General features: G+C 43.2%; 1 protein-coding gene across 1 annotated transcript in view; it reads left to right on the top strand.

Moving 5' to 3' along the window:
• Positions 1 to 21,234, top strand: part of RICTOR (RPTOR independent companion of MTOR complex 2) — an 84,707-nt gene that overhangs the window by 28,748 nt on the left and 34,725 nt on the right. Inside the window, exons 4-11 of the mRNA XM_056847792.1 lie at positions 2,046 to 2,110; positions 9,419 to 9,550; positions 11,574 to 11,637; positions 14,101 to 14,227; positions 17,616 to 17,785; positions 18,837 to 18,904; positions 19,597 to 19,664; positions 20,936 to 21,018. Of these exons, the coding sequence (XP_056703770.1) occupies positions 2,046 to 2,110; positions 9,419 to 9,550; positions 11,574 to 11,637; positions 14,101 to 14,227; positions 17,616 to 17,785; positions 18,837 to 18,904; positions 19,597 to 19,664; positions 20,936 to 21,018 (777 nt within the window). The remainder of the gene's footprint in view (positions 1 to 2,045; positions 2,111 to 9,418; positions 9,551 to 11,573; positions 11,638 to 14,100; positions 14,228 to 17,615; positions 17,786 to 18,836; positions 18,905 to 19,596; positions 19,665 to 20,935; positions 21,019 to 21,234) is intronic.

Below are 21,234 nucleotides of genomic sequence, written 5' to 3' on the forward strand. Positions count from 1 at the left end.
GGGCTCCGCGCCGGGCTCCCGGGGCTGTGGGCGGTGGCGGGGGGGGGGGGGCCTGGCCACTGGCTGGCTGGTGGCCTCCCTGAGCTCCCAGAGCGCGTGGGCTCCGTACCGGGCTCCCAGGGCGGCTGCGCTCCGTGGCGCCTGAGTGCAGTGAAATTCGGGGGGGGGGGGAGCAAAAGCAAGAGAAAGAGAGAGAGAAAAAGCGGAGGGAGGTTTGAGGGAGTGCCTTACCCAGTCATCTTCCCTTTACCCCCAGTAAACTGGTACTCATTTTACCGACCTCGGAAGGATGGAAAGCTGAGTCAACCTTGAGCCGGCTACCTGAAACCAACTTCCGTTGGGATCAAACTCAGGTCATGAGCAGAGCTTGTACTGCAGCTTACCACTCTGCGCTACGGGGCTCCTAAGCTGTAGTTACAGACCTATAAAAAAATTGGCAGCAGGGAGTGATTTGCCTTTACAAATAATGTTAAGAGCGGCAGCAGTGGCCATAGGCAGTCCAGAATTACCAGCACCAGAGACATGCTAGGCAAAGGTTTGAATCAGTTGTCTTGAAAGATAGTCAGTGTGTCTGGAGTTTGTCCCCAGCAACTGAGAAGGAAAACAAATTAAGCTTAATGTTATTTTTAGTTGATGTCTGATGACTTGTCTGACAATTGTTTGTTCCTTTTTAAGGAAGTAACAGACTTTCAGACACATGAGTAGAGCTAAATTTTGCTTAAAACAACCCCTTACACTCTAGTTATTGGCACTGAAGAAGTTAGCTGTGGCTCAGAAAAGCTCATACCCTGCCAGAAATTTTGTTCGTCTTTTAAGGTGCTACTGGACTCTTGCTCTTTTCTAGTTATCGTCAATATATAAACAACAGCACGAGGCTCATAGAAATGTCGTCAAATTTACTGACTGATTCATATATCACATAATAAAGAAAGCTTATAAACAACTATAAATGTAACTAAAAGACCAAAAGGAGAATTCCCTCGTAGGGTTATGATATCACCCAAGTCCGAACTCGTTGTGTTCTGAAGAAATCAGTTGATTAAAGTAGGATTGCGTGTGTGTCTGTGTTTGTGTGTGATTGTTTGCTGCCAGAACGAATTGGTTAATGCCATGGCGGAACATGAGTAGAGGTAGCTAAAAGTGTCCGGGATGTACTTGCTGTGAAATTGGTAAAATTAGCTCTTGCTTGTGGTAAATAACTGAAAGCTGTGATCCTTAAACTTGGGGCAGATCATTTGTGAGAGGCACAGAAGGCCAAGAATGGTGGGTGCATAGAATCCTGAAAGAAGTGGCGCCTCGCCTTGCTTCCCCAGCCAGGATACAGGTGGATTTAATTCCCCACATGCAAGAGCATCCTTAATGATCCACAATAAGGTGGAAGTGCATGTAACTGCAACCTCACCACCTCATCATCCCATTTTGATTTGAGGAGGTGGATCAAAAGGAGCTGCTGGTTTTGTTCTTGTAACACTTTACCACTCACAGCTGTACAACAGGTCAAGGGAGATTATGTTCTGTTCCCCTAATGCAGGAACACTTATCCATTTGTTTTATTCAGTTGTGATTTATATTCTTCGATATGATCTTCTTTGATTACGCCATTGCATACTTTGCTGTATGTTCTCATGACTACCACTTACTCTATGTGCTGTCTGGTAATGATAAGGTGGTTACTCTGTCCGAAGTTTACTACTTAACAGCCACTTTGAAGATACGCCGAAAGTTATAATCAAGTTACGCCTAAATGCTCATTTGCATACGGGTGCTCTTTTTGAACTGGAACGTTTATCAGCAAATTCCTGCATGCTGTTTCTAACAATAGAACAGCGAACATATGCTTGGTTGGGGCGCTCAGAAGGTAAACTGAGTTTTTAACAGGGCCATGCGCTTCAGAGGTTCGAGAAACACTAACTTAGATTAGAAGGTCTGTGTTCTTGGAGATATCTGACACAGCGAACATTAAATTTGGGTTTTGGCTTGCAAGAGTTTTTTATGGAACAGATTGAACCATAAAGAGAACTGAAAACATGTCATTGCTTTTGCAGCTTCTTTGTAATGCTGGGCATTCTGAAGAAAAGCTGGGTTTTACGTATGAAGACATCATCATATGGTAAGAATTCTTTTTTTGGGGGGGAAATGGCAATATTTGGGGTGTTCAGGATATCAAAGCATAGTAGTTTCAAAGTATATTTAAATCCACATGCCAGGATTTGAAAATTGACATGCTGAAGTCACAATTTGGGCAAGCCCGGTAGGAAGTGTTGCATCGTTTGCCAATATCTTAGTTCTTGCAAAGCAATCAGGGCTGGAAGCCACACATGTCTTAGTCCAGATCAGCTCTTAGAGTGGCTGGGTGAGAGATAAAAGGGGGTTCTGACCCAGACTGGGTGCCCCTCTCTCTTGTCGCTACGCCCTGCATTCCTAACCAGCAGCTGTTCTGCAGTGCTTTTTTGTGAGCAGAGATTAAATCGAAAATATAAGTTCCTTAAATGTTAACATTAAAGAATAATGCTACTCCTTAGGAAATGGTACATTGCTTGTTTTCAGATAACTTAATGCCCATGAATCCTGAGAGTCTCCCTCCCCTTTCTTTTTAAGCTTGCAGCCATGACAGATTTTTGTCGGCAGGAGCTGGTCAGGATCAATACTAGAAGGCATTTCTTCTTCTGTGTGTTCATTCTGCTTTAGGCTGTTTAGGTTGTTTGCCCCAGGTTCAGAGCTGTTGGGAAGTGTCCCCCACCCACCCCTTTCTCATTGCATTGTGGGGCATTTATGTACATCCTGGGGTTTCCCCAGCTTGTCGTTGATTTTTTACCAAAGAAAGATTGCAGAAAAGCCTGGATTACATCCAGGTGGGAGGGGAAATTTGGATCGCCATTGTACTTGCATTGGCCATTTCTGGTCCCCACCCCCACCGGGGGATTTTTTTAAAAAACAGAAACTGAATCGTGTTATATCATTATAAAGTTATAACAATCTGTATTTCAGTAAAAAAAGAGAGAAGTAAGTCTGTACTCTCTTTCTTTGTGGAAATGTAAAGGGGAAGTCATATCTACCCAACAAGAGGGATTTCTTTAAATGAAAGATGGGAATTTGGAGTAGTTTGTTGTAATGGTATTCACTTTGCCAATTTTTTAAAAGCCCCAGCAGCAGCAGGGAAACCGCGCAGGCCTGGCCTTATGTTAGAAACAGCAAAGTCTGTTTGGTCATATGCCTACTCGGGCTGACCTCCACCTCCACCATACAAAGGTAAATAATCTTAATTAGATGTAAGGCCTGGTCTAGTGACTGGGCACATGAGGAGTAAAGAGCTACCTAGATCAGGGGGCCGACATCAGGGGCGATTTGCCAAGCCCTGCCAATCCAGTAAAGCCAGAATATAGACTCATAAGCCGTTGTACTGTATGACGATTAAAAGATGTTTCACTCAACCCTTTTTTTCCCCTTTATGGAGAAACACAGTTTTAATAAGTTCATAATAAGTCAATTCAGTTTCAAGAGAATATACCTTTACATTAAATTCAAATTTCTTTGTACACCTGATTTATTTTTAAAAGAAACTTGCTGTAGCTGAATTTTTAAAAAATGATTTATTTTGTAAAACCTATACTTTTATCTATCCTAGAGACAATATGTTTGCAATACTATGAAAAGTTTTTCCATTAGAACACAGAGACAGGAGAACCATAAATATTTGAGGGCAAGCTGACCCTTGTTCAGTGAAAAGAGTCTTGTTATCCACAACACTATAGTTTTCTGTGCTGTATTCTCAGTTGCTGCTGAACGCTTGGCCCAGTCCATGAATAAACATCAGCTGTCCATGATTTAATCCTGGAGGAGCAAGCTGACGTGACACGTGTTGCTGACACCCAGTTGGACAGGGTGACAAGAGTGGATCTGTCTTGACTTTGTCCATCAAGTTTCTTGTTGCAACAGCAGTCGTGGAATCATAGAATAGAATCATAGAGTTGGAAGGAACCACTAGGGTCATCTAGTCCAACCCCTTGCACAATGCAAGAAATTCACAACTACCTCCCCCCCCCTCCAAAAATTCAATAACCTAGTTAGTCACCAAGGTGTCAGTGTGTCCTCAAAGAGCATTTAATCATGGGAAAGATTTCGGTTTCTTGCCTACAAATGAAGGTTCAGTTTGCCCTCTGTGGCTTCCTTCGGCACAGTTATCCATGCTTCGTTCACAGCCAGGTGACATTATTACAGTAAAATTAGGGGCTCTGCCTTTGAAGACTTCAAAATGTAACAGAGAAGTTGCTCCTTGGCTGAGTTATAGGGTATACATCAGGGTGGGGAACCCTTTTCCTGCCAAGGGCCATTTGCACATTTATAACATCATTCGGGAGCCATACCAGATCTCCCGATGAGGGGGGGGAGAGGCTAGGGTTGCCAGGTCTCCGGCCACCACCTGGAGGTTGGCAGCACGAGGGCTCAATAATATGATACCACACGGGGTAAAGGTAAACCAATAAACATGCAAAATAAAGTTATGAATGGAAGGTAAACAGTCAATAAATCATGCAAGCACTTCTAAACGTATAGACAACATTTATAGCATGGAATCAACAATGCGTCAGAATGAATAAATTGAAAAGCATTAAATCATGCAGTAAACAACATATATGGCATAGAATCGACTATGCATCAAAATAAATAAATAGAAAAGCATTACATCATGCAGTAAACCACAAACATACAGCACATCAAGGTGCTCCAAAAAGAATACAGTCCACAACGGGTAAGAAGGTATCCAGTCCAGGACAAAAGGTCCAATATCAAAGGTCCAAGGAAATAATAAGCATAAAGGTCCAAGTCGTACAGCCTAGGAAAAGAACCAACATAAAAAGGGAGAACGTGTGGCTAGTTGTGAGGCACGTTTCAAAGGCTTTCTTCAGCTCAAAGATGTGCTGTATGTTTGTGCTGTATGTTTGTGGTTTACTGCATGATGTAATGCTTTTCTATTTATTTATTTTGATGCATAGTCGATTCTATGCCATATATGTTGTTTACTGCATGATTTAATGCTTTTCAATTTATTCATTCTGACGCATTGTTGATTCCATGCTATAAATGTTGTCTATACGTTTAGAAGTGCTTGCATGATTTATTGACTGTTTACCTTCCATTCATAACTTTATTTTGCATGTTTATTGGTTTACCTTTACCCCGTGTGGTATCATATTATTGAGCCCTCGTGCTGCCATTTTCTTCAACTACGTTAGTTCTGGCACAGGTGTTTCCCATTGTTGTAACCACCTGGAGGTTGGCAACCCCAGGGGAGGCCACGCAGAGAAGGCCTGGAGGGCTGCCCCGGTCCTCCCCCCACAGGTGGGAGGGCAGCCAGCGGTGGGCCCGAGCAAACGAGGTGCCAGGGAGGCGCAGCCCGCGGTAGATCGGCAAGGGAGTAAGGAAGGAAAACAGAGAAAGAGGAAAAGGGAGAGAGGGAGAAAGAAATGAAAAGGGGGAGAAAGAAAAGGACGGAGGGAGACAGACAAAGAGAATGAGAGGGAGAGAGAAAAGCTTTCCCCTCCCCCGATACACACACCCGCCGGCCCCACGCGACCTGGCCCCAGGCTCTGTGCCCTCCCCACCCCAGAGTCCACAAAAGGCCCCCTGAAGCCCAATCGGCTCCTGCGCGCATGCTCTGCCGCCGGGAGCCGCGACCCTCTTCCCCCCCCCGCTCAACAGCTGAGAGGCAGCAAGAGGGGCTTACAGTGTGCCCCGGCATTCCTGCATGCTGCGGCTATAGGGGGCAACCTTGGGGGAAGTGTCCCTCCCCCTCCTCTCGCCGACCAACAGCCGTCAGTCGGTGAGAGGAGGTCCAAAGGGCGCTGCAGCACCCCTGCAAGCCGTGACCCCAGGAACACCCTCAGGGAGGGCCACCCTATGCCCCGCCTCCGCGGCAGGGCCCCAGAGCTCCCAAGGGCCACAAAAAATGTCCTTGGGGGCCACATACAGCCCCCGGGCCTGAGGTTCCCCATCCCTGGTATACATCCTACCACTTTTAAAATAGCGATACTGACGATGATCAGCCTCTTTTCATGATTCAGAATGCCAGTTATTGCCTATGAAGCCTTAAACGGGCCGGGACGAGGGTGTTTGAAGGCCTGCTCACTCCCATATGAATTTGCCTGTTAATTTTGGTCGGTGTCAAAGGCCTTTCTCTGTGGGGAGGTAAAGGGAGTGAGAATAAGAACTAGGGCCTTTTCTAAGGTAGTATACAAATTATGGACCTCCCTTCCCACAGGAATTTCTCTGGCATCTAGATTGTTGAGCTTTAAATGCCAAGTAAACATATTTTGATTTTCACAAGCTTCTAGTGGATTTTGTTTATAAGTTTGGATTGATTTTATCTTTTTATTTTATTTTTGGTTTTGCCATCTCGGTTTGTTTCGTAGGTGCTGCTGATTTTTAAATGATTTTAAGAGATCTTAAAATTCCCAAATCTAAACACTTCTTCCTAGCACCACTTTCTCCTTGGCGTGTTGAGACACATAACCTCTGCCTGTCTGCATATGAAACATCTAGTAGATCAGAGGTCCTAGACTTTAACCTTCTTCCTAGAAACCAATTTCCCCCCCCCTCCAGAACAAGGTTGCATTAAAATCAGTGAAAGTGTAGGCCTTGCTGTCTCTAGTAAGTGCTATAATGTACACAAACAGGAGTAAATTATTTCACATTTCCATGTTGGGGAGAAACCATAAAAAGTTACACCAAAAATGTTCATAGCTTCAGTAGGATTGGCTCATTGGAATCAATTGAATCACAGGAGCAATTGTTACACTTGATTATTTCCTGTTGTTCATTTGCTAGAGACCATCTATAATGTTACCTACTCTGTTCTAATTTCCACAGTATGCCAAGAGGCAAAAGGCTTCTTTTTTATTAATAATTTTTTATTAAAGAAAAAAGAATTATAACATACATACTATCCATTCATACAGTGTATTGAACCTTCCAGAGGATGTCAAACATTAGCAACATACTAGCCGCATAACGGTTAATTACTGTCATAAGAAAAAATAGCTGATATTATTAAGAACCAAAGTTCTTGACTGCTTTTTACTATTCAGTATTACTTATATTCAGTATTACTTGTATTGTGAAAATTGGAGGGAGGAACATTAATAATTTGAGATATGCTGATGACACTACATTATTGGCAGAAAATAGTGAAGATTTGAAACGACTTCTGCTGAAAGTTAAAAGAGAAGTGCCAAAGCAGGACTACAGCTGAACATCAAGAAAACAAAAGTAATGACTACAGGAGAATTACACAACTTTAAGGTTGACAATGAAGAAATTGAAATTGTTGAAGACTTTTTATTCCTTGGCTCCACTGCAGCCAAGAAATCAGAAGGAGATTGAGACTGGGAAGGGCAGCCATGAAGGAGCTAGAAAATATTTTGAAGTGTAAGGATGTGTCACTGGCCACCAAGACTAGATTAAGTCATGCCATCGTATTCCCTATTACTATGTATGGGTGTGAAAGCTGGACAGTGAAGAAAGCTGATAGGAAGAAAATAGATTCCTTTGAAATGTGGTGTTGGAGGAGAGTGTTACGGATTCCGTGGACTGCCAAAAAAAACAAATCAGTGGGTTATAGATCAAATCAAGCCTGAACTGACCCTAGAAGCTAAAATGACTAAACTGAGGCTATCGTATTTTGGTCACGTCATGAGACGACAAGAGTCACTATGAAAGACAGTCATGCTAGGAAAAGTTGAGGGCAGCAGGAAAAGAGGCAGACCCAACAAGAGATGGATTGACTGAATAAAGGAAGCCACAGCCTTCAATTTGCAAGATCTGAGCAAGGCTGTCAAAGATAGGACATTTCGGAGGACTTTCATTCATAGGGTCGCCATGAGTCAGAAGCGACTTGACGGCACTTAACGCACACACACACACGCATTACTTGTATTAAAAACTTGACTTGATCAAATTATACATTGCTAATTCTAGTTTTCATTAATTTACCACTAAGCTCTGCCCTGCATAATACTACCCACTCTGTCAAAATTAATGTTCCAGTTCAGTATATTCTATTCTAAACAGTTAAAAGTTCAGTTGAGCGTAGTCAAAGTAAAGCTTCCATTTTTCCTGAAATTCTTCCATAGGTCTTCTATTTATTAGATGGGAGAGCTTTGCCATCACCGCGTATTCGGCCATTTTCTCTCTCCGTCTTTCTGTTTCAGGGAGTACTTCTTGTTTCCGCATTGCTGCCAACACCACTCTGAGGCAAAAAGGCTTCTGACGATAAAATAGCCTTCAACCAAGATTATCTGGATTCGAGTCCAGTGGCACTTTAGAGACTTTGACTCTCAAAAGCTCATACACCAAAAATCTTGTTGGTCTCTAAGGTGCTAGTAGATTCGAATCTAGCTGTTCTGCTGCAGACCAACACGGCTACCCTCTGAAACATCCAAGATTATAGCTCAGATTTCATGTGGGATAAGGATGTAGGTATCTGAGATTAGATATAGATTATTCTAATAAGAACCTTCAATGGATAACAGAAACAAGGGTGACCTATGGTGATAAAGAATAATAATATTAGAAGATCTCTAGAAATACTATTGGTCTTTGAACTTCACCCCCCCCCCCAAAAAATCCCATTAATATGTGCCAGCCCGAAAAAGGATGGGCTCTGCAGTTGGAGAGCCAAAGGCCCCAAGGCAGATAATTTCCTGAAATAGCTGCAGAAGTAAGTGAAGAACTGTGTCACTAACCATTGTGATCACAGGGAAATGTCCTCCATAACCCTGAGAGTGGGGAACAATTGCCCTCTGTTTGTATAAGCAGGACCATCCAGCTGAGCCTTTTGAGAAGTATAAGCTCTTTAGCACTGAATTGTTTTTATCTAAAGGAACTTGAAAACAGGAAGTGTTGGGCCACGCACATGTTCCCCCTCCTTTCTAAATAATGACATCACAGGCTTAGATGGTAACTATTGTTGAATGCCCTCTGGACAGTTAGTTGCATTTTAGCAATTGGCATTAGTGAGAGACTTCAGGCAGCTTTGAAGTGCAAAGCATATTCTGTTACTAGCATTTTTAAAAAAATCTTTGTGTGCTTGGAATTGTGTAACTGTATAAAAGAAGGGCAGATATTTCTTCCTTCCCCTCTTTGTGGCAGCGGCCATTCTAACTTGTTCTCAACTAAGTGAAGTTTTGTTTTTTTTGGTAAGTAATGGAAGTAATCTTGGCAAGAAGAACACCGTTTGGTTTTCACACAGACTTTCAGGGTCTTCCTACCTCAGGCATGAGCTTCAGCAGATCTGTGTGTTCAAACATGGATCTACCCCAGTCACATAGAACGATAATGGGGGGGGGGGGCATTTTCAGTAATGGAAGGGGTATACTTGACATAAAGCCTTCACGTTTTTTTCTCATTATTTGCCTCAAAGTTTGCGGTTGGCTCTACTGAATGAAGCGAAAGAGGTCCGAGCAGCAGGACTACGAGCCCTTCGGTACCTTATCCGAGATTCCAGTATTCTGCAGAAGGTGTTAAAATTAAAAGTGGATTACTTGATAGCCAGGTAACTTAAAATTCCAGGTTGCAATTCATTGCCTTTCCTCGACATGTCCTATAAGTAATTGAGTGAATCTTTCACTTGCTGTGGATCGGTGACTTGTGAATCACTTTAACTGTACTGAGTGGCGTAGTGGTTAAGAGCGGCGGACTGTAATCTGGAGAACAGGGTTTGTTCCCCCACTCCTGCACATGGGCGGCGGACTCTAATCTGGTGAACTGGGTTTGTTCTCCCACTCCTACACACGAAGCCTGCTGGGTGACCTTGGGCTAGTCACAGTTCTCCCCGAACTCTCTCAGCTCCACCTACCTCACAAGGTGTCTGTTGTGGGGAGGAGAAGGGAGGGTGGTTATAAGCCGCTTTGAGACTCCTTAAAAGGTAGAGAAAATTGGGGTATAAAAACCAACTCTTCTTCTACTACATTAAAATGACTAGGGGATGCATTCCTTGTGTGACATGAAACAACTGATCTGTATCTTTAAGTTAAATTTAAATGGGAAGTGCAAAAACAGGACTCGTTATTAAATACTGATTGTATAGTCTAGCATTTTTACAAGACTTGGGATTTTGGAATTTTTTTAACTGTGTGCTTGTATATCTTTGAAAAAAGATCATTCACTTCTTGGTGTCTGTATTTCACATAGTTACATCATCCATGTTTTATTATCTGACTGTCCAGCAATTACTTTCATGTACCCTTAATGGTTTAAACTAGGAGACTGCAATATACACAAAGTGTAAATGTATTTCTTAGCAAACGAATTAATAGCCGTTAGACTTTTCGTGAGTGTACTTTGTTCTAAAGTTGGGTTGTAGGGATTACCTTCTCACACGTGGGCTGCCATGTCCATGAGTTTTGCACCCAGTTCTCACTCATGCCCATTAAATAAATATCCTTTTGAACCACGAGGAAAGGCGAGATATAAACGTTTTAATAAATACATAAATAAAATACTTGCAGTGCCAGATTGGAGAAAACCAGATTGGACTTTATGGAGTTCCACAGGGCCTGTAAAACAGAACTATTCCTCCAGGCCTATAACTGAGAGCAGCAACTGAGAGTTATCCATTGTTGCTGGCCTCCCCATCCTTCCCCCCACTGTTGTTATCGGTGGAGGTGATCTGCTGTAATCCAGTTCCATAGTGGTGACTGGTTTATTTAAATGCCATCTTGCTGGTTATTTAGTATGATGTTATGTTTTTAGTTTTGACGTTTTATGGTTTTATGTGATTTTAGAGAGTGTTACCTGCCCTGAGCCCAGCTTGGCCGGGAATTGAGGGTGGGCCATAAATTAGAAAAATAAATAAATACATAAAATAAAACTTTATTGCACAATTACCTCTGATGAGCAAAGACACACACAAAGAGCCAACGTAACTCTAGCCATCACCTTTGTCTTTTCGTCTCTCTCCCAGCACCTCAGTAAACCAAGGGGTTATCTGGGCTCTAACACCTAAGACAGGGTGCCTGGAACCAATTGTGTCAACCGCCCGGTCATTTCCTCATTCCAGAGGTCAACCAGGGCATCGACAGGAGCACCAGCCATATCAACAGGAAAATCCGCTAGAGTTGCTATTTGGATCCCTCTGGCTCCTGGGGCTGATCACTTTCATAGATCACCCACCTTTGCAGGATCTTGTTAGCTAAACCTGAGCAAATAGTGATTTGTTCATGACAAAGGAACCATCATCGATTCATCTACCCTCAGGTCACATTCATCCCACCCACGACAAAATACCAGATTGAGAGTGTGACCCGCACAATGTATAGGACCAGCTATTACCTGAGACACTGTCCCATGGTTGTCATATGTTGCTTTAGTCTCAAGATTTTATCACCGTATAATAGAAATATTTATAAATATACCAGGGAAATACTTTCAACATTCACTCTCTTAAATGATATGAATCTGTACCGTAAATGTCTACAGCGTTGGCTGAATAAAATTAAACACTCTGTTCTTCCATCTGAATCCAAACTAGCCTATTAAAATATCTAACCTACATTCTTTAACCTTTTAAATTTTAGGTGCATTGACATACAGCAGAGTAATGAAGTAGAACGGACGCAGGCGCTTCGTTTAGTAAGGAAGGTACAGTAACTGAGATGACAGTACTTCAGTACTATACTGAATAGCCCCATACCAAATTGTATATGACCATGTATATTTATCCTGACGGAAGTTGGTTTCATGTAGCTGGCTCAAGGGTGACTTAGCCTTCCATCCTTCCGAGGTCGGTAAAATAGGTACCCAGCTTGCTTGGGGTAAAATGTAGACAACTGTGGAAGGCCATGGCAAACCACCCCGTAAAACATAGTCTGCCTAGTAAACGTTGGGATGTGACCTGGTGCTTGCACAGGAGACTACCTTAATGTATATGTATATGACCATGGAAGTGTTGGATATGCTGGAACTCCTTGGATTGGATTTAGCACTGTTGCAAGCAGTAATCTAAATATAGAGTGAAACATTGGAATTACAATGCAGGAGACCTACCATTTCTTCTTTCTCTTCCATGAAAGGTCCCATACCTATTTCCCTTTTCCTCTTCCTTCTCTTTCTCTCATGAGCCAACTTACCTTTGTCAGCCCCCTTCTTTTAGCTTTCCTGCATTCCTTCCCCTGGCAGCCGCTACCCATGAAAATTATGGTCCAGTTGTGTGGCGGGGAACCCACAAGGCTACCAGTCCTCTGCCTCCTACCCTTGCTGCAGTGGTGGTTAGGTTTGGGTATTTTAAACCCACCCACCCCTTTTTTGTGAAGGTTTCAGATTTTTCTGCAAAAAAGTTTTTTTTTTCTGTTATTGTGGCCCTCATCTGCAGATTTAAGTATCCGCAGGTGACCCCACAGTTGAGAATTAGATAAATTGATTATTGTATTAAACCAGTGGTGTCAAACATATGGCCCGTGGGCCAGATCTGGCCCCTTGTGAGCGCTTATCCGGCCCGCGAGCAAGCCAAGGCAGCCACCCCCAACCCCCGCTCCCGATCAGGGCTGGTGAGCCCACTGGTGAGCCGAGGCAGCCACCTGTCCAGTCCCGAAGTTTCAGTGATCAAAGACTGTAAAATAAAAGAATACTGGAAGAGTGTTACTGTTTTAAGCATGTTTGTATTAAGTTAAAAAAATATATTATTAATTGGCTTTGCCTGTGTCTTCTATAAAGTTTGTATCTCCGGAACCTGGCATTACATTTTATGGTACACATGGCCTGGCCTGACGAAGTGACGTTTATGTCATATCCAGTCCTCATAACAAATGAATTCGACACCCCTGTATTAAACAAACAAGCCCTGTTTGTAGCGCTGGGAGCAGAGCCTTTTCCGTTTCCTCTCCCTGCTGCTTTTAATCTGCTCAACAGAGTATCAACAGGTTTCTGTAGTCAAGTGTACTTGTTAGTTTGAAGTAGTAAACCAATTCTGAAAGCATCCTATAAGCAGCTACAGAGCTCTGAGAGTTTTGAAGTTGATTAAGATTAAAATGCCATCTCAGGGTGTATTATGCCTCTGTTAAAGATCAAGAAGAATTTTGTTGTGCGTTTATTCTGCCCTGCCCTTTTGGCGGATCTGTTCTCCTGATGTCCCTCTCTGCTGCTCCAAAGGAAAGTCTGTAAATCTCAGTTGAAAGACTTTATTAAGGAAATTAGCCAAGGTGACTCCAAGCTGCTGCTGTTTGCAGTAGCGAGTACCTGGAAAATAAAGCAGTATGCAAGTGCCTGCCAGTGCGTTATGAGGAGGGATTTTGGTTTCTGCCATTTTCGGTAGATCAGACTTTAGATAGGAAACGGTAAACTGTGCTTTCCACTTTCCTGCCGTGTAAAACGGGAACAGTGCTAGCTGTTAGAGATCAACTTGTTTATACTTTCTTGCCACCCATTAAGAGCACAAACTTGTTCATGCCATCATACAAGAATTAATTACATGAAAGGTTCTCTCTTTGTAGGTGGGGGAAGAGTGTGGGTTTTTCTTGGAAGCCTCGTCTGAAAGAGCTTCCTGTTCTGCGGGCAACAGATTATGATTTACAAAGCAGCAGTTTTCAACAACAAAAATACTGTATAAATAAACTTTATCTCATACTTAAATGTTGTGCAGTCATCTTATATAGACTTGTTATTGAAAGGTGATCTGCAGATAAAACAACTTGTCGTCCCCCTTTCACATTTAGTACTTTGTAGAGAGAGGTTTGAGTTGTTAGGAAGAATTGCTGGGAAGAGTTCTTTTACTCCTACGCGAGCAGTTCCAAATTTTGTATAGTAACTGAAAGTTTATCCCTTAGTTGCTATTAGTAAATTGAACAAGGAGACAAAAAGATGTTCTGTAGCCCCTTATTGCGTCCCTTGTAGGCTACAAGGTTAGGTCACCTATCTGCCTTTTCCAGAAGGAAATTCTAAGCAACGAGTTACACACAGAAAGGCAGAACCGTAAACCAAAAGGTTTGTGCTGGGGGAGGGCAGGGAAATCCAGTGTAATCACAAATTCCATTAGCGTGGCCCCATAATCCTACTGAAAATGCAGTGTGTGGATTCCTGTAACATTGTTTCTCTCTTTGATTTTCACAGATGATCACTGTGAATGCTTCGTTATTTCCTAGTTCTGTTACCAATTCCTTGATAGCTGTTGGAAACGATGGCCTTCAGGAGAGGGATAGGATGGTTCGGGCATGTATTGCTATTATCTGTGAACTGGGTAAGTGTCTTCTGCAAGAAGGAAGTATTCTGAGATAGCCGAACACAGACATGTTCCTTTGCTGGGTCAGACCTAAGATCCAGCATTCTGTTTTCGTCAGTGGCCAGCCGGAAGCTCCAGGGAAGCTGTTGTAGATAGCCTTCATTGGTTGCTTCCCCCTGTTGTCTGCTAATCAAGGGCCTAGTGCAGGGATGGGGAACGTCTGGCCCGCGGGTCGTTTACAGCCCCTGAGGCCATTTTTGGTGGCCCCCGGGAGCTCCAGCTTCAGGGAGGGCCCTGCCACAGGAACACAGCACAGTACGGCCCTCCCTGAAGCTGCAGTGTGCAGGAATGCTGTGGCCCCTTTAAACCCCCTCTTTCCGACTGTCAGCTGTCAATCAGCGAAGGAGGAGGAGGGAGAAAGACGCTTCCTCCAAGGGAAGGCAAAGCGTCCCTGCACGCCACGGCACAACAGTTTAAACCTCTCTCGCCGGTGAGGGAGGGGGGAAGAAGAGGAAAAGGCAGCCGCTCCCGGCGGCGGAGCATGCGCATGGGAGCCCATCAGGTGGAGGACTTTTGTGGACCGGGGGGGGGGGGAGGTGGGAAGGCTGAAGCCCGGTCGCATGGAGCCAGCTGTGTGTGTGTAGGCTTTTCTGTCTTTCCTTCCTTTTTCTGTCACTCTCTCTCCTATTCTTTCTCTCCTCTTTTTCTGTCTCTTTCTCCCCCCTGTCTTTCTCTGTTTTTTTCTCTCCTTCTCTTCCTTCCTTCCTTCCTTCCTTCCCTCCTTCCTTCCCTCCTTCCTTTCCTCCTTCCTTTCCTCCTTCCTTTCCTCCTTCCTTTCCTCCTTCCTTTCCTCCTTCCTTTCCTCCTTCCTTTCCTCCTTCCTTTCCTCCTTCCTTCCTTCCTTCCTTCCCGGCAGATCGACCACAGGCTGCAAGCTGCGCCCCCCTGGCACCTCGGTTGCCTGGGCCCACCGCTGGCTGTCCTCCCACGTGGGAGGAAGGGGAAGACCTGGGGGAGCAGACGCACCCTCCAAGCCTTCTCTGCATAGCTTCCCTTAGGGTTGCCAACCTCCAGGTGTGGCTGGAGATCTCCTGCTATTACAACTGATCTTCAGCTAATAGAGATCAGTTCCCCTGGAGAAAATGGCCACTTCGGCCATTGGGCTCTATGGCTATGCAGTCTTCCTCCCCAAACCCCGCCCTCCTCAGGCTCCACCCCCAAAACCTCCCGCCAGTGGTGAAGAGGACCTGGCAACCCTAGCTTCCCCCCACACACGCACACCAGGAGATCTACGCCCGGTATGGCCCCCGAACGATGTTATAAATATGCAAATGGCCCTTGGCAGAAAAAATGTTCCCCACCCCTGGCCTAGTGCCTCTCTGCACTTTTAGGTGTTTTTGCTTATAGCCATTAATAGTCCCTGTCCTCCCAGAGTTTGTTCATTCACTTTTAAGAGCCATCTGCAGTAGTGGCCTTTGCAATATCCCATGACTGAATTGCATAATGATTAATTTTATTTCCCCCCTCCATTCGGGTGTTTGTCTAAATATACAAACGTAAGAAGAGCCCTGTAGGATCAGACCAGTGGTCCATCTAGTCCAGCATCATGTCTTGCAGTTGCCAGTCAGTTCCTCTGGAGGTCTAACAACAGAGCACAGAGGCCAAAACCTTCCCCTGCTGTTGCCTCCTGGCACTGGTTGCCTCCTGGCACTCCTGGCTTGTTTATTTACAGTTCTTTCTGGATCCATAGATCTCTCAGGTGACCGCCAACAAGAAGGACAATTGTTACGTGTTCCTAAAAGAGGGGGGGCAGGTTTCAAGAAGAAAAGCACACAATAACCAAGTCAATTCAGACATTTAAGCAAACCAAAATTTGGAAGATTGTGAACAATCTGCAGGCTCATGTGCTCCTTCTGCCCCACTGACCCCATACACACAACTTTACTTTCAGTGGGAAATTTAGCGGAAAGCAGTGATTTGCTATGAAGCCCAAACATGCAAACTACACTTTATGTTCCCTCCAAACCAGAACTGGCAATCCGTTTGCTTTTTCAGTCTTGATTTGAAGGGAAAGCAGGAAACACACTTTCCCTCTTTGGAAATCACTGCCAACCAATGGTCTGTGCTGAACAGAGCATTGAATGTAAAGTCATGTTGTGGGGCGGGTGGAATGAGAAAACGTGAGCCCATGGTTTGGAGGATCATATTTACTAAGCTGATAATTGCTGCTTCTGACTACGTATTATAAAATACATCAATAACCGTAGTTATGCCCAAACCTCTCAGCAGCAAATAAATCAGTTAAAGGTTCCTTAGGTCACTGTGTTAAAGATTCACTGGAAATTTTTTTTAACATCTTCTTAATTTAACATCACACTTAACCACTACATTGTGGTGTAGTGGTTAAGAGTGCTGGTTTGGAGCGGTGGACTCTGATCTAGAGAACTGGGTTTGATTCCCCACTCCTCCCCATGAGCGGTGGAGGCTAATCTGGTGAACTAGATTTGTTTCCCCACTACTACTCACGAAGCCAGCTGGGTGACCCTGGGCAAGTTACAGCTCTCTTAGAGCTCTCTCAGCCCCACCTACCTCACAGGGTGTCTGTTGTGGGGAGGGGTTGGAAAGGTGATTGTAAGCCGGTTTGTGTCTCCCTTAAGTGGTAGAGAAAGTCGGCATATAAAAACCAACTCTTCTTCTTTTTGAAAGAAAATACGAAACTAGTCTGGTGCACCTTTCTGGGAAGGAAATTCTGTAGTGCAGCAGAACTACTGAGTAGGTCCTACTCTCATCCGATCAGTAGCTGATGAGCATGGTGCTCTCTGAAGAAGGTTGCCTCCTCCCATACATAGGAAGACTCCTGTGGGGAAAGTATTCATTTACCTTGACTAATGGCTGCTTCTTTTGTGTTGTGGGCAAAACATTTTAAAACACAGCAGGGCATATATATTTTTTGCCCATTGCACAGCTGCACCCACTTCAGTTGTTTACTTCACCCCCCTATTGCTGTGAAATCCACTCAAAATGGTGCTTGAAGCTCTGTCAAAAGCAATGTGGGTCAGGTGAAATGTAAAGGTGGGAATTACATGAGGAACCACAGGTGGTCTCCCTCTGTCTTGAAATCTGGTAGCTCTGTGGAACTCACATTCCAAGTTATTCCTTTGAAGCAGAATTGAAAACGACTTAATCACAAATGTGTTATGTTCTCAAGCAGTTTGAAAATGGGATAGATTTACAATCCATCTGTTGGTTTAGTATGTGTAATGAGTCTCTCTGTGCCTAATGTGCTTTGACATGACTAGGTAATCTGGAGCATACTATCAGAGACATTTTGATGGTGATTCTGTTTCAGAGTATTTTATGAATGCCGTTAAGAGTTACGATTAACTGTGTCGTTCTGCTCTTTCAGCAATTCAGAATCCAGAAATAGTTGCTCTTCGGGGTGGTCTGAGTACCATTTTGAAGAATGTGATTGATTGCCAGTTAAGTCGCATAAATGAAGGTCTCATAACAACTGTCTTGCATCTTCTCAATCATCCAAAGACTCGGCAGTATGTGCGAGCGGATGTTGAATTAGAGGTAGGAGCGGTCTGTTGTTGTCCAGTTTTAGCATACCTGTAGTCCTCTGTGCTGATATATGATGACGTTTTACAGCCTAAGTGTTTTACAGCAAAACACTCTCATTTATGTAGCTTCGTGTTATCTGGCTAGCTGTGACTACCTAATCAGCAAGCTGATGACTGAAATGCTTTGCATGCTGAACAGCATTGTTGAAATGATTAAATATATTTCTAGAGAAAGAAGTATCTGTTCCATGTAGCAGATTTTTTCAAACTCTACTGTCATTTGAAAATAGGATACATCTTACTTAAGGGCACTTTCACACCGCCCAAATAATGCACTTTCAATCCACTTTCAATGCACTTTGAAGGTGGGTTTTACTGGGTGAACTGGCAAAATCCACTTGCAAACGATAGTTAAGGTGCACTGAAAGTGGATTGAAAGCGCATTATTTGGGCTGTGTGAAAGTGCCCATTATGACTGCACCTGCCTGGGGGCAACAAATAAAGCCTGGGGGCAAAGTGGTTTATGGCAGTGCAGCTCCTAACGGTGGACACACATTCTGATGACCATAGTAGGAACTTTTGCTTGATCGTGATTAGTTTGGTTTACATCTGTTTAACAGTTGGCTGAGGGTTTGCTCAGAGGTCAGAAACAGGCCTCCTAGTCGATTTCCCTTTATGCACTTTACCTTTGCTTAACTTGAGTCCTGTGAAGAAAGCAAACTTGGTCAATCAGTTTATCTAGGGAAAGCACTGTACTACAGTATAGGTGGAAGGAACCCGTGGTTATAATACAAATGAATTTTTTCCCCTACTGCACAAAGATAAGGAATAACAGTTAGTGCTAATTGCATGACTTGCTTTATGCAGGACAGTGGATGATCTGTAAGATCCGCCTTTGTAATAATTTATGACTAATAAGAAATACAGTTAGCCTGTACTTTGAAGGAAGATACAGTGTTTTAATTGCTTTTAAATGGATAGTGTGGCAGTGGGCACCAGATAGCAAAAACAGCGTACCATGATGGAACTGATAATGACTCTGATCTTTTGCTTCCTCTCTGCAGAGGATTTTAGCTCCATACACTGACTTTCACTACAGGCACAATCCAGACACTGCAGAGGGACAGCTCAAGTAAGTAGTTATGCTTTAGTAGGCTTTGGGCTTACGGTATTTATGTAAAACTTTGACAGCCTTGGTCCAGGTTGGTAAATTTATATTAGCATTTGTATTACTTGTCTTGCCTGGCCTGAGTTTGAGCTTGGGTTGCGTTGACAATATTGCTGGTGAATAGATACGGCCAGACGGAATACTTGTGTTCAGTTGTGAACATTGTGTTTTGAATGCTGCTTAGGCATTTTTTGTAAGTAATATGTTTGCAGTAAAGAATTATTTGGCTCTTCTTTCAAGAATTATTTGGCTCTTTTTCCGTCTAGACACTAGGAAGAATTTTCTAACAGAGCAGTTCCTCAACGGAACAGGCCTCCTTGGGAGGTGGTAAGCTCTCCTTCCCTGGAGGTTTTTAAGAAGAGGTTAGATGGCCATCTGTCAGCAATGCTGATTCTATGACCTTAAGCAGATGATGAGAGGGAAGGCATCTTGGCCATCTTCTGGACATGGAGTAGGGGTCACCAGGGGTGTGGGGGGAAGGTAGTTGTGAATTTCCTGCATTGTACAGGGGGTTGAACTAGATGACCCTGGTGGTCCCTTCCAACTCTATGATTCTAAGATGTCATACGTTCTCATTAGTTACGCCCGTTTAATGGATAATAGAGCATGAATGAATACATTCAGTATCATTGCATAATATTTTTTTTCCACCTCAGAGAGGACAGAGAAGCGCGACTCTCAGCAAGCAAAATGGGAATTGTAGCAGCATTTCGATCATGGGCAGGTAAGGTTTCCATATCAGCTTTGAAGCCTAAGTTAAATAAACGTTAAAGTAGCTTATTTTGATTGTTGTGGGGGGCATGGAATTTGTTACTGGTTGCAAAATCCATCATCTTGAGCATTCTGGCTTGATTTTTTTTTTTTAAAGGCAGTCTGGTTTGAATATGGGATAGTCTGGTTTGAATATAGGCTTGAAATGTGCTCACAGTGTCTACTGAAATGTCTAAAACTAGAGTCAAGACATTCCCTTTTTAAACAAATGGAAGTTGAATTCTGCACCCAGTACCAAACTCTATTCTTCTGTGTAATTGGACATTAATTATTGATACTTCCCCAGATTTAATAATTATGGAAAACGCTTGGGGTGGCAGAGGGTGGGTGTGGGAAGAATTAAGGCAGATCACGGTTATGCAAGAGGAAGTTTGAGGTTTAATTGACAGATTAAAAATCTAGATGGCATATACACTAGACTTAAAGAATTCAGTTGTGATATTGTTGACCTTTTAGCAACAAAAATGAACACATAGCTTGTCACAAATTAAGCTTTGTATGGACTGCTTATGGGTTAAATCACAAGAAACGCAGGGTACGAATAAACAGTTTCGACAGTGGGTTGGAGCAAGAGACACTAGGCGCAAACAGGGACAGACCATACTGCTGAGTTTCTAACCACTGTTGGAAATTTAGTGATGATCTAGATCAAAGCTTCTTAAACTGTGGGTTGCGACCCCATATAGGATTGCGTAAATGAATGTGAGGGTCATGAAAATTTTTGCAACAGTATAAGATACAAAAGAATTGTTTTAAAATAAATTTCTTTATGATTTATTATCAGTAAATGTTTGATTTGTATACCTATTTTATATACCCATATACCCGAGGTCGTGTAAAAATTTCTCAGGCGAAAAGGGGTTGCGAGTGGAAAACGTTTAAGAAGCCCTGGTCTAGATTAATCTTTGGTCTGATCCACCAGAATTCTATGTTGTAACAAATTGTCTACTGGGGTTCCATCTGTTAACATGGAAAAGACAATAATGGTGCTGTATTGCTTCCAGATGAAGATAGTGTCTCAGCCTCTTTGAGTTATATTGTTGTGTTATTCCTGCAGTGAAGATACTTGTATTGCTCATGGTAGTATCAATGCTTTGAACTTTATGCTGGATTGTTCTCACACTATCTTTGTATAATTAACTCTTTCTGCCATGGACATTTGCAAATGAGAAAATCTTTCATTGCACTATTGTATAACTACACATTTACTCTTTATTTTTTAAGGCATTATCAGTTTGTGCAAGCCTGGGAATTCTGGGATCCAGTCTCTTATTGGTGTGCTGTGCATACCTAACATGGAAATCCGGGTATGTGTTTTACAGGAAGAACTCTTAAATTGTATGCTCCCTCACAGGTGGTACTCAATTTTCGGCTTGCATTGCTGTAAATGTCACATATTTGTTCCACTTTATTTTCCTGATGATGGGACTGTGGCCTGTGTTGGGGACATTACTACTCACAGCCCTCCGATGCCTTCACAGCATGACAGGCTAAGCCAGAAATGCATGTGGCCTGGTCAAGTG

This window comes from Euleptes europaea, chromosome 4 (assembly GCF_029931775.1).
Source record: "Euleptes europaea isolate rEulEur1 chromosome 4, rEulEur1.hap1, whole genome shotgun sequence".
NCBI classification, from domain to species: domain Eukaryota; kingdom Metazoa; phylum Chordata; class Lepidosauria; order Squamata; family Sphaerodactylidae; genus Euleptes; species Euleptes europaea.